The sequence below is a fragment of the Leptonychotes weddellii genome, chromosome 7 (genome assembly GCF_054177405.1).
Source record: "Leptonychotes weddellii isolate Sample4059 chromosome 7, ASM5417740v2, whole genome shotgun sequence".
NCBI lineage: Eukaryota > Metazoa > Chordata > Mammalia > Carnivora > Phocidae > Leptonychotes > Leptonychotes weddellii.
In genome coordinates this window covers 35,785,388-35,798,190 of record NC_138375.1, presented here as the reverse complement: position 1 = coordinate 35,798,190, position 12,803 = coordinate 35,785,388, and the positions used below count along the sequence as shown (strand labels likewise).

The following is a 12,803-nucleotide window of genomic DNA, read 5'->3' as shown; positions in this document are numbered from 1 at the left end:
TGCCCGTGAGGCTAAAGAACCCAGTTCCCGGTTGGATCCCATACTTGTGTAGGGGCATCAATTTCTACTTTTTCAGGATTTCATTCCTTGCTCAGCAGCCTAGGTATAGGTGTGGAGAAGGTAGATTTCACTGAGCCAGTTAGGATTTTGGCCAGAGGGTGTAGGTAAATGGACAGGAATTCACAGAACCGAGGTTCTGGTGAGAGAATCATTGAGGTGTTTGAAGTAGGAAACAATATGAGACTAAGAGGGAGTCAAAGAGCAGGAAGTTGAAAGAAGGCCCTTCTAGTCTTGGTTCAGACTACGAACCTTGGGATATTGTTGCTGCATCAGGATGCATCCCTTGGAGGATGTCACTTATAATTGTTTCAAGCCTGTATGTCTATTGCATGTGGTTGTTTAGATCTCCTCTCTTCTTAGAGGAGGTGGGCCAGATGAGTAGCAATTTTTGCTTTCTGTCCCATGGATAAAACTGAAGCACTACTTGAAGAAGATGATGCAGAACTCCTAGAAGTTGCCAGCAAGTGCCAGGGAAGAGAAATGGATCCAATGTCAATTTAAGGGAGGACCAGGGTTGGAAAGCCACTACTAGTCATTCAAAATTCAAGTCTCTAGGGGTGCCTGGCTGGCTCAGTTGGTAGAGCGTGCAACTCTTGATCTTGGGGTTGTGAGTTCAAGCCCCACGTTGGGCTTGGAGATTACTTAAAAAAAAAAAACAAGTCTCTTCTTGTTAAACTTACTTCTCGATGCATATGGCTGAAAGGGATGGTGGAGGCAAGTCCACAACTCCTAGCCAGCATAGCTTAAGCCTCCCTGGGAAGATCTCCCTTAATATAGTGGAAGATGAGAATATTAGGAAAAATGTGCCTTGTGCTGTTTCCAGCTATGTGCCTTTAGCACCAGTGGGCACACCCACAGCATGAGGCCACATTATATGTGAGAATCCTGTCCAGATCAGGCTGGGGAACAAGGCTGAGCATGGCTTCCCTGGAGCTCTACCAGAGTCCCATTATACATGGGTTTTCTGACTGCCTTTGGAACATCAACTAGCCAGGGCTTACCTGGAACTTGAAATAATTCTCGGGCAGTAGTTCTCAAACCTTAGCATGATTACGAATCCCCTGAAGAGCTGGTTAAAATGTAAATTCTTGGACTCTATCCTCCATGAATTTGGTTCAGGGGTTCTGGGGTAGAGCTCGGGAATTCGTATTTGTAACAAGTTCCCAAGTAATGTTGCTGTTGCTGGTCCAGGCCCTACACCATTTATGTGGCACCAGCTACATTTGGGAATTTTATTAACTGGGCTCTGGTTCCACATATCCAATGAATAAATTGCCTTAAGTCCATTCTGATGACTTCTCTTGGGTTTCTGATCCTGCTGAAGACTCTACCTTAGGAATTCTAGGTATTGCTGGCCTTTTGAGTAATCCAATCCTTCTGTTACCTGTTGTCATTGGGCCATAAACCCACAGCAGTCTCAAGAAACTATAGAGACTGGCATTTATGGGATGTATCATGACCACGAAATTGTCCCATCAATTATTTTTGGTGCTGAAAAAGACAGCGATCTATCAAGATTTCCTCTTCAAACTAGAAAAATATAAAGCCCCCTCTTCCTCACCAGGATTATAACTTTTCCTCTTTTTGCTTGCCTCAAATTCTTGAGAAAAGCTTATACTCATTCTTTAGCCAGAGACCTGAGTCCTTAGGAAATTAATACAAGAGGCTTATGGTGGGAGTGTATCTGGCTTCCAACAGTATCAGTTGGTTCCTGGGCCATATTCTTAAAATAGAAAAATGACCAATTACAGCCCTGCCAGGACTACATTTGGTGTAATCCAGAGAATATGTTTTTAAGTGTCTGAAGGACTCAGCCACAGGAATCTTGATGGTACCAGCCAAGATATCTGAGGTCCAAGGATGGCAAAACCCAGGGACCATTCAGTACTCATGGGGGGATTCCAGCTAAATAGAAGCTGGGATTTGGACATGTCTGGGCAGGTCTGCTGAATATGCAGGGCAGGCATGCCTGGAGTCTATTTACATGACAACTTTTGGCTGAAGAATGACTGTATGCTGATCTGAATGGAAAGTGGAGTGGGAAGAACAGAAATGTGTCTGTCTTAGGACCCAGGTTTTGATAAATGTTCTGTCATAAATGAGTTTATTAATTAAATAATATATCATCTTTTTGTTTCTCAGAATTATACAATTTGCATTAAGATTTTTGACAGTTTGAAAATAGCTCATTACTATTTTTAGGAATCTATAGTCCTTGTGTAGGAAATCATATCAAAATGAATGAAGATTGATTTAATTGGCTGCCTGGGATTATATTGGGTGTGTGAGAAAAGGACAAAAGACATTTTTTTTAAAGATTTTATTTATTTATCTGAGAGAGAGAGAATGAGAGAGAGAGAGCTCATGAGAGGGGGGAGGGCCAGAGGGAGAAGCAGGCTCCCTGCTGAGCAGGAAGCCCGATGCAGGACTTGATCCTAGGACTCCAGGATCATGACCTGAGCCGAAGGCAGTCACTTAACCAACTGAGCCACCCAGGCGTCCCCAAAAGATGTATTTTGTGGCTTTGGAAATATTGGTGGATTAGTGGATTTTTAAAAAATTTCCATAGGAAATAATGTATTTAAACTTGTTTTTTTTTAAGATTCTATTTATTTATTTGAGAAAGAGAGAGAGAGAATGAAAGCATGAGCTGGGGGAGGGCAGAGGGAGAAGCAGACTCCCCCTTGAGCAGCCAGACATGGGGGCTTGATCCCAGGACCCTGAGATAATGACCCAAGCTGAAGGCAGATGCTTAACCGACTGAGCTACCCAGGCACCCCTAAACTCGTTATTTTGAACTGTGTACTCTTGGTATAGCACCTACAATGTTGTGAATTTTGTTAAATATTAACATGGCTAAAATACTTTAAAATTATATATTTATCTTCCATTTAAAAACTGTTCACAATTGTGCTTCTGGTCTTGATTGGTGCCATTCCTCATTCATTTGCATTTTCAGGATAGAGTTTGGTTGATGAGCCACACTTCCACCTTTGTTTTTCTTTAATTAATAACAATTTTTATTATTATTATTTTTTAAGATTTTATTTATTTACTTGACAGAGAGAGACACAGCGAGAGAGGGAACACAAGCAGGGGGAGTGGGAGAGGGAGAAGCAGGCTTCCCGCGGAGCAGAGAGCCTGATGCGGGGGCTCGATCCCAGGACCCTGGGATCATGACCCGAGCTGAAGGCAGGCGCTTAACAACTGAGCCACCCAGGTGCCCCAATTAATAACAATTATTATAATCTTAGAGGGCACTCATTTACGGGCTTTTTTTTATGTGCCAGGCACCCATCTAAGCATTTTACACATCTTATCTCTTTCAGCATTATGAGGGAGACACTTTTATTATCCTATTTACATGGGGAAACTGAGGCACAGAGTGATTAAATTACTTGTGCAAATAATATATAGCAAGCAGTGGAAAAAACCAGGGCTTTAGGGCATTTACAGTGTTTTAGTAAAGTTACTAATCACTCTAAATTTTAAGATGATTATAGAAAAGAAAAGGCTGTGTCTCAGTTTGGGTATGGTTTAGTTGCCATGGACTCTCTCATTGCCAATTTTGGTTCTTCAAGTAGCCTTGGTAAAGTCACTGGAATTATTTTCCAGAGACTTATGGTCATAGAAAAGATTTTTTTAAATGACTCTAATATTTCCGTTGCTTTCCTAGAGAATGCAAGAAGCAGTCTACTGTGTACCTCTCCTTGAGAAGGACTTTTTAGATTTTTAAACTTTTTATTTGGATACAATTTCAAACTTACAAGTTGCAAAAGTAAAGAGAGCATTAAAAATACCCATATACCTTTTATTCAAATTCACTTATTGTTAACATTTTATCTAATTTTTTTATCATTTGTGTGCTTTCTCAGAATACGTATGGGGAAAAAACCATAACGTTATATTTTTTCTTTCTAAATCCTCTAAGGGTAAGTTATACTTTTTGGCCCTTTCTCTATAATATCTTAGTGTGTATTTCCTAAGTGTAGGTATAGTCTCTTTTGTGACCACATTACAGTAGTGAATTTCAGTAAATTCAACAGTAATTCAATACTTCAATCTATGGACAGTATTCCAATTTGTCAATTGGCCCTTTAATGTTATTTATAGGATTTTCTTCCTTGGGTACAGGATGCAGTCTAAGCTCAGTTACTGCATTTAGCTGTCACATTTGAGAGTAATTCTGATTATGCCAGATTTCATTTTTGCTATAGTCTAGAAGCCATACTCATACAGTATATAAAAATCTTAATTTAGGTGGACATCTGATGATCTGATGATGAAAATTAGACTTCTGATAGATTTTTTCATTATTACTTGATATCTTATAATTTCTAATGATGATTAGGATTTGGTCATACTAATTAAAACTAGTTTTAATTAGTTAGCTAGTTACTAGTAACTGTTTCTATGATATTGTACGCATAAGTGAATTAGACTTTTTTTTTAAAGACTTTTCGAATCATAGTTGAACTTCTAACAATAGCCTCATGATGTTAATCTAATTTTAATTTTAGAAGAGACTTCTATTTTTTGGTTCTAATTAATCGAATACAGGATTACTGGAAAAGTAGGGAACTCCCAAGAAGGAAAATGAGATACTGTCTAGTGTGTAAGAGGAAAGACTGATGCTGACAAATATAAAATAAAAAATTTTGAATAATCAGGATGTTGTTTAAAAGGCAAGCTGTTGAATTTATCACTCCCCCTTACTAAGACACACATGGGTCCCTGTTAAATCTGATGTTTTTACTCTGATCGTCAATGGCAGCTTTAAAATGTCTGTAGCATCCCACGACGAAGTCACAAATCAATTCCAGGAAGGGCTGTGAAACCAAATCTGCCGCTCTTTCCTTTCCCAAGAGCCCATCCCTAGTGGCACGCCAGTAGCTTCTGGGCACTGGAGAAGTTAGGACCCTTGTCTTCCCCAGGGTTGATGGCAGTCTGTTTGTCCTCTGCAACTCCCTTTCACCTTTCTCTGGGAAGCTGGGGCTGAAGGCAAACAGGTTCCCAATCATTATTTAAACTACTCCCTATCTAAGAGGCCCCTCGGCCTCCACCAAATTTGGTGACCACAGTTGAGAGCCAAGAGTCCCCTACAATCATTTTTAATAGTTGTATTAGAGAGGGTTTTCAGAAGAGACCAAATTTTTAAAAAGATCTTGGGTCATGGTTTTGAAAGAAAGATCCTATCTATTAGTTGAGCAATGTTGGCAATATTGACTGTTCTTTGCTCTTTCCCTCCCACAGACCCAGTCCTCATTTCTTTGCATCTTTCATTCCTTTGATATTTTTAATATACTTAGGCAATGAATTAGCACTCATTGAATTGGACAATTTGTATTATCTAGTTTTGCATTATTATGTATTACAGGGACTAGGCTCTAATAATGTGACTTGGCTCTTAATGTAACCTGCAAAATATTGACACACATTCTCTTGAGGGTCGTTACATAATCCCGATGAACCATGGAGGTCATTGTGGAAATCCACTTCTGCCCCATCCTCACTCCGAGTCCCTAGAATTCCAACCCTGTAATGCCTATTTCTGTACTTGATATTCTGATTTCTAGTATGTGCTTGTCAGGTATTAGTCTATTTTCACTTTTCCTTGTGATGTGCTTTGTTTTTTAAAGATCTAAGATCCATTTCATTTACATGAAGGAAGATAAAGGGTTCCCTTGGCTATGGAGAGGAGCTTACAAAAGGACAGCAAAGGTGATGGTGTTTTTAGGTATGCAGTCACTCCTGCAGAGGGGTTGCTGGACCTCAGATCCCTTTATTTTTCAGACTCCACTGAGGTGATTGGTAATTTACCTCACTTTGGAGCTCACTCTACTTTTCAGCAAATGTATCATACACACTTTAACTCAAAAGCCCCAACAACTTCTTCCACATTATCAACAAGTGAGACCATTGGCTTTTTAAAATTTTTTTATTTTTTCACTCATCATTTATTTACAAATACACATTATAACTTTTATATACATTGCACATTTACATGGTAGAAAAGTACAAAACTATATATTTAAATGAATTTATATTTAACTTGCCATGTTTGAAAATATAAAATTGCATCAGAAAAAAGTATGAAAAGCAAGAAACTTGAACTGATAAAGCTTTGATATAACTTTTAGTGACACACTGTTTGAAAAAGAACTTTTTGGAGGTACAGCACACTAGCTTAAAGGAAACACCTAACAAAAGGTTTAATGTATAGCATTCCCTTCCTTCAGTCTCCAGATACCCATATCACTCAATTTCTTTGGATTTGTAACATCTTAAAAGTATATTCTGAGAATTCTAACATTACTATCACCCTTTCTCTCACAAATCATGACAAGAGAGCTGAACTAGGAGTTTCCTCAAAGATGTATCCTCTGTACCTTCTAGTTGAGTCAGTTATCACGCCTTTTGGTCAGTCAAGATTCCTTGTAAACAAAACCCGAGGGATCATGTATGTACAGAACAGGCAGCAGAGAATCCAATAAATAAACATGACAGAAACTGACATGCAAGTTTGTTAAAGTGGAAAAGAGTCTAATAACAGTGAACTGAAGGGAGACAGATGAGTGAGTGAATAGTCAGGAATGGACTTAAATGGTTTACAAGGAAAAAAAAAAGCTTTTACTTTACAAGCAAGAGACCTCACAATAAATAACAACTGCTCTTCCTTTCACGAATAAATTTCTTCAAAAACAAGGTGTACAGTCAACCAGACATTTTATGTATAAATTATAAAACATGACACAGTATAAATAAATGTCTACAAGTCTCAACTATGGGCCTCATCCAGTAGACCTCACAATGACTGCCTCTCCGGGACCAATGAGTAACAAGGTGGCCTGGGAGAGAGCTCTAGGACAAAAGTCCTTTATGTATAGTTTTCCCCCCAAATAAATAAGCATACACTTATTTACAGTATGGACAATATATTTTTTTTCTTTTTTCTCCCCCCCTCTTTTTTTTGTTTTTGCCAAAGGCTATGTGAACACTGAACACTGGTGGAGGGTTTACCACTCTAGAATGGAAGATATAGGAAAGCTGTAGTCCTGGTCTTCATCTTCCTCTTCTTCCTCGGTATCTTCCGAAATGGCTAGATGGGGGAATACAGGGGAGCTGTTGTTTAAATACGGACAACAACAGCGCAGAAGCAGCTCAGTGTATGTTTTCAAAGCCCTCTGATACAGCCATATTACAGCGTTGCATTTTTATGTGACTTGCAGTGAGATGCTTTGTTTTTGGCATCTGCTGTTATGCAATAAGTTTAAAAAATTTTTTTTTTTGTTTTAAACATAATCTATGAAGTCAAAAACTGCAGAAAGTTCTGAAGAATCAATGGCTCAGGTTTTACGGGCAGATTCCTGAAATTAGATAAAAAGCGCTCTTGTGTTCTAGGTATAACTGCTTTGGGTCCTTAATTCAGAGTTAGTAGAGGCAACTGCGAAAAGCAGCCGCCTGTGTGTGATCACAGAAAGCTGTCTTTGAAAAAGAGAAAAAAAGACTTTTGAAGCAGTTAGTTTAGATTCAAGTGTTAATAAAGCAAACGGCAAAGCACATGACTAAAGCCAAAGAATTAGGGGCAAATGACTAGAAGTAGGTTTTTAGAGGCAAGCCCGTTGATGATCACTGGACAAGTCCTAAAGCCAGAAACATTCCAGGGACATTTTTCTGTGGACCACTGAACTGCTGGTGAAATTTAGCAGTTACCTAATTTAAAGAGAAATGGGCTTCTATTGGAGGGTTTTCGTGCTTTTTACGTCTCCATTCCCTAGGGCTTGCCTGGGAAAGCCTCAAATGGCAGCAAGGTTAAAATCGCACTTACAGTTGCAAGATCCGGAGTGCTTTACTTCCAGCAGCACCCCCGAGGAGCAGGAAGCTTCCTTCATGGCACACTCACTGGCGTAAGTGGTATTGTCGCTGGCACAGACAGGCTCCTCAGACTTACTCTCAGGGCACAGCTCATCGCAGAGGGAACACCGGCCTCTGCCAACCTTGAAATCCCATAAACACTTCTTTCCACCGGTGCACTGGATATCTTCACAGGACTTTGCTTCTAGGATATAATATGCCTGGGATGAGTAAACTGATTTCCCATTTTCCCCATTTCTCCCTTACTTTAGTCCCCTGTCAATAAACACCAACTCACTAATAGGATAATGGAGGCATTCTGCAAAAATGCTTGATTATAAAATTGAAACTCAAATGCACACGTTTCCTACATACCCTATTAGTACACGAAAATAGTATTTCTGGGGAACAGGTTATCACAGTATTCTTGAATTAAAAATGTATTTGATTATTTCCCACAAGTGGGATCTTTTGAAAAATAAAAATTCCATCAGTTATTAGAATCTGCTAACAGATTTTAGGAACTGTTAAGCAATTATTTCTTGCTTCCAGCAAGTCTAGCACCTAAAATATGTGTAAAATTGAATGAGTTCTAAGTTTCCTAAGACAGAAAATTGTTTCCTGTTTCTTGCTGGCATTTCAACATATATGCCAATGCTTCTGGAAGATAACTGTTTTCTTGAAGAATGCTGTGGTTACCACAGTTTACCCAAACTGGAGAGTATTTCTCCCTTTGGTGAAACCATGCATTATGGAGAGGCCTTAGGCTTATTCATTGATTAACTCCACGGTTTTAACACTACAACTAGCCTTTCTGATCCTGTTTCCATTTTTCCTTCCTTAATCCAGAATACCTACTGATACACTTTCCCTCATAGGCTAATCCAATCGATCTGCCCAGGAGGCAGGTAGCCTTTCTCAGGTGACAGGCACTGGAGTAGGTCACTCCATCGTTCCCACAGAGATACTGTTCAGAGGAAGTGGGCTCTGGGCAAATCCGGTTACATGTCACACAGTAGGCATTATTAGTCTGGTCCACCACGCATGTGGAGCTGCCTGGACAGAAAACATCCCGACATGTCTCTGAAATAAAGAGGGAAACACACATCAATGATAGGCGCTTCCTGGCCCTTAGGGAGTGAGCATTTGGTATTATCAAGGAAGTCATAAAGGGGAAGTACCCAGCTTTTCAAAAAGCACTTTGGGAGCCTTGTGGTTTTCAAGAGAAAATCTACGACTCTAGGTCGATCCCCTCAGTGTTCTTATGAAGTCTTCAGAATATAAAAAAGGGTTACTTTATTTTGCATCATCATTATTGTTAGGCTCTTAGAGTGGACTATACTGTCCCTCAGGGGTCTTCCAGTGGGTCCACCTCAGGGGGGAAAGCTGTAGGAGGGGAGCCAGGTCGGACCTACTTTTACATTTGCCCTGGTACTGGACTTCCAGTTCCGGCTGCTCTTTACATCTGGCCTTGAGGAGCGCACACTCATTGCGGTAGGTTTTCCCATCCAGCCCACACACTGGGCCCTTCCAGGTGATGTTGGAACAATCTGGGGCACAGACGCAGCGGGGTTTGTTCTTCTTGTTCATTCGGCATTTTTTCCCGGGACCACAGTCCACGTTCTCGCAGGTCTCTACGAGGTGGAAAGAGGCATGGATCAAAACCAGGGCCAGGCAGTATGCAGGTCAGCCAGGAGGGCTGTGGAGGCCTGGTACCACCCCGTGGCCAAGAGTTCCACCAGAGGGGTCCAGCTCTCTCCTGGAAGTTGCGGAGGGGGTGGGGGTGGGGGGGGCAGTGGCCTGCACCCTAGACCCAAATCCCTCTCAAATAGGGCGAGTGTGCTGCCTTCACCACCGTACTTGGCTAGGAAGTCGGGAACCTCTGGGAACCGTGTTTTGCCTGTAGTGTGTAACAGGCAAGATTCAACCAGAAAGGCTTACAGGGGCTGGGGGAAGGTGGAACCCATGAACAAAACTCTCCTAGTCCCAAACCCCAGCTGGGCAATGGGGAGGGTGAGGATAAGACGCCCTCTACCGAGCGCCTGACAACTGGGGAGGAAGAGTCCTACCTTTACAGGGGATGCAGTTGGGGGCGCCCCCATTGAAAATCATCCACTTGAAGAGCGTGTTGTCATTTACATCCTCCTCGGTCCACGAGGTGCTCAGGCGGCCAGTGCTGCAGCACTCCTCCTTGCTCAGTTCTGTCTTGTACAGGACCTGGCAGCGGCCGTTCTTTGCTTGGCGGAGCCAGCAATTTCCAGCTGCGAGGAGACAGGGGTGGGAGGTGGGTGAGAGAGAGGCAGGGGAGGGGGAGGGAGGCGGCGAGCCTGCGAGGGAAGGAGACCCAGCAGGGATGGGGAGGGAGTGAGTGTGGAGGAGTAGAGAGAGACGGGAGAGAAAAGCAGAAAATAAATCGAAGGGAGTGAAGAGGTGGGGGAAGACAGGGGGAAAAATCCGGCTGAAGAGGTGGGAGGTGGGTGAGGGGGAAGCAAGGCGAGAGCGAGAAGCCAGAGCGCCTCAGCCATATCAATGTCAGTTACCAGTGACCCAGACACAACACGTGCAGCTTGCATTGACTTTTACTAGACTGTTTACTTTTATTCGTCCCATTTCATAACCTGCAGCGACTCGAAGGGCAGATTAAAGAACCTGACAAAAACAGGATGCGACGGATGTTTTTACATGTCGGTTTCATGTAGGCGGTACGGGTATTATTTGTGACAGGGGTTAAGAAAGTAGGAGAACTTGAGAGAGAGGGAGAAAGAAAAGAGAAGGAGACCGACACAGACACACACAACAGGAATAGATCAAGCACAAGGCACTTGTGAAAAATGAAAGCAAAAAAGCAACCGGGCCCTGCCCGGAGCTGCCCTGTGCGGCCTCGAGGCGCAGCCCGCCCGCCAGCCGGCCCGGCCCGTTTTGCAATCCGCCAGACCCAGAGGACGCCCGCGGCCACCGCGATCTTTCGAAATCTCCGAGGGCTGCTTTCCCCGGCGCCCACGTCCGCGGCACCTAGGCAGCGCCTCGCCCCGAAAGGCGGGCAACTCAGAGTAGTGCGGTGCCGACGGCGAGGGGGCAGTGCCCAGGGGGACAGTTTACAACACACTCAAAACGTTAACGCTAAAGCAAGGAAAGTTACAGGTCTGTCTCAACAAAAGTGTAGGGGGAAAAAGAAAAAGGGGAGGCTTCCTACTATTTCACAGTAATATACACCTATCTCATACCTACCGAGAAATCTCTGCAAGTAATTTCCCCTTCTTCCTCCCCCCTTTTCATGTTAGGATTTTGGTCAGGAAGACTTCTTATGAATCATCTATATAATCTGAACAATAATTGGACCGCAAGCTGCTATTATTATTTAAAAAAAAAAACTGTGCCCAAAGACTAATTGAAATAAATTTAATAGCCCCCCCCCCAAACTTTAGAAATTTGCTCTTAATACATCTCGGAATTTAAATAAGTTGTGAGCTCCTCGCTGTTCTACATAAAGTTAGTCGGAGGAATGAGGCACAGAAAAAAAAATTAAAACTCAAAACACACCGGGGTAATTTTTTTTTTTTTTTGCGGGGTTTGGGGGGAGGGGGTTGGAAGAAGCATCCACTAGGCAGAAAGCTACTCTTCCCTCTAAAATTTTCAGCACCCACATCTCCAAGTTTGGGCAAAGTTGCTGAAACCACGTCCCCCAGCCACCAAAGAAATTTCAGTATCTCCCCCCATCCCCCAGTCATTTTTAAAAAGTATCCAAAAGACGTAGGAGGGAAAGAGGTTAGATTGTAAATGGATCGACTGAAATCTCCAGGCTACTGATGCTTGTCCCCTTCTTCAGAGCCAAAATAGGGGAGATAACATCTAAACTGATTATGTCCAGAACTTGGAGCATCTAACCCTAACTACTGAGAGAGACACGAGCTTACTGCCTTTCCTTACTCGAGCTCCAAACTCGGCTGGCACTCCTGAAGTGTCACTGCCTTCAGTTTTCCCACTCTGCTCCATCCTGGAGTCGCTAAGTTGGTCCAACATCTTCCGAGAGCAGCGTTGCTTAGAACAGACCCAGCGCGGACCACAGAAAAGTACAAACCCCTGCCCGCAGCCGGGCCTCCCCGCGCATCCCCCCTCGCTTACCCTGAGCGCTGCGGTCCTCCATGAACTGGCAGAGCAGCAGCAGCAGGAGGCAAAGCCCGCCGGGCTGGTGCCTGGGACCGACCATCCTGGGGGCAGACGCGGGGCGAGGAGCGGCGGCGCGGGGAGCGGGCGCTGCGGCGGGTGACTCGGGCGAGCGGCGCGCGTCGCAAAGGCGAGCGGCGGAGGGCGCAGCGATCCCGGCGCAGCCCCGCGCTCGCCGCCGGCCGCCCGCGCGATTCAATGGACGTCAGAAGCCGGGCGCAGCCGCGCTTTAAATCTAGACGGGGGTCTCCGCGGTTTGCGGTGGGCGGTCTCCCAGTGTGTGGGGCAGTGGGAGGGCGGCCGCGAGCAAGGGTGTGCGCGGCTCCTTGGGGGTGGGGAGCTTTTAAAAGTTCAGTGTGAATCAGGTGACATTTCCCACCTTCTGGAAACCCTTCCCAATTATCTGTTGGAGGTGCCCGAAATCAAAGCGGCAGGAGGGGAATCGCCGAGTTCTTATTTGCGTAGGAGGGAGAGGGAGGGGGAAGGCGGAGGGGCGGGGGGTGGGGGCGACGCTTCGGGGGTGGGGAGTGGGGAAGAACACCCACTTCAAGTCCTGCACGCCGCCGCTCGCAGGCAACGCCGGCGCGCCCGGGGTGGCGGGTGTGTGAGTGTGTGTGTGTGTGTATGTGTGTGAGAGAGAGAGAGAGAGGGGGGCGCGGTGGGGGCGCTGGAGGAGGAGGCGGCGGGCGGAGCGGGTGTGTGTGGGGGGGAAACCCGGGAGTTTG

General features: G+C 44.1%; 1 protein-coding gene across 4 annotated transcripts; it reads right to left on the bottom strand.

Moving 5' to 3' along the window:
• Window positions 1–5,979: 5,979 nt before the first annotated feature.
• Window positions 5,980–12,520, bottom strand: FST (follistatin). 4 transcript variants are annotated; one of them, XM_006739262.3, is made up of 6 exons: window positions 12,037–12,520; window positions 9,984–10,175; window positions 9,330–9,548; window positions 8,773–8,997; window positions 7,889–8,116; window positions 5,980–7,159 (listed from the first exon to the last, which is right to left on the bottom strand). In XM_006739262.3, the coding sequence occupies exons 1-6, from the start codon at window positions 12,119–12,121 to the stop codon at window positions 7,077–7,079; spliced, it is 1,032 nt and encodes a 343-aa protein (XP_006739325.1). In that variant the 5' UTR covers window positions 12,122–12,520; the 3' UTR covers window positions 5,980–7,076. The 4 variants fall into 4 exon arrangements, with proteins under 4 accessions (XP_006739325.1, XP_006739324.1, XP_081682245.1 ...); XM_006739261.3 differs by having other exon boundaries at window positions 7,889–8,119; window positions 12,037–12,517; XM_081826119.1 differs by lacking the exon at window positions 12,037–12,520 and adding an exon at window positions 10,455–10,539 and having other exon boundaries at window positions 7,889–8,119.
• Between the last annotated feature and the right edge of the window lie 283 nt (window positions 12,521–12,803).

Coding starts and splice junctions, on each gene's coding strand:
- FST (XM_006739261.3), bottom strand. CDS start 12,121: ATGGTCGGTCCCAGGCACCAGCCCGGCGGGCTTTGCCTCCTGCTGCTG. Junction 9,549..9,983: donor CAACTGCATCCCCTGTAAAG/GTAGGACTCTTC, acceptor TCCACCTCGTAG/AGACCTGCGAGAACGTGGAC. Junction 8,120..8,772: donor CTATGAGGGAAAGTGTATCA/GTAGGTATTCTG, acceptor ATTATATCCTAG/AAGCAAAGTCCTGTGAAGAT.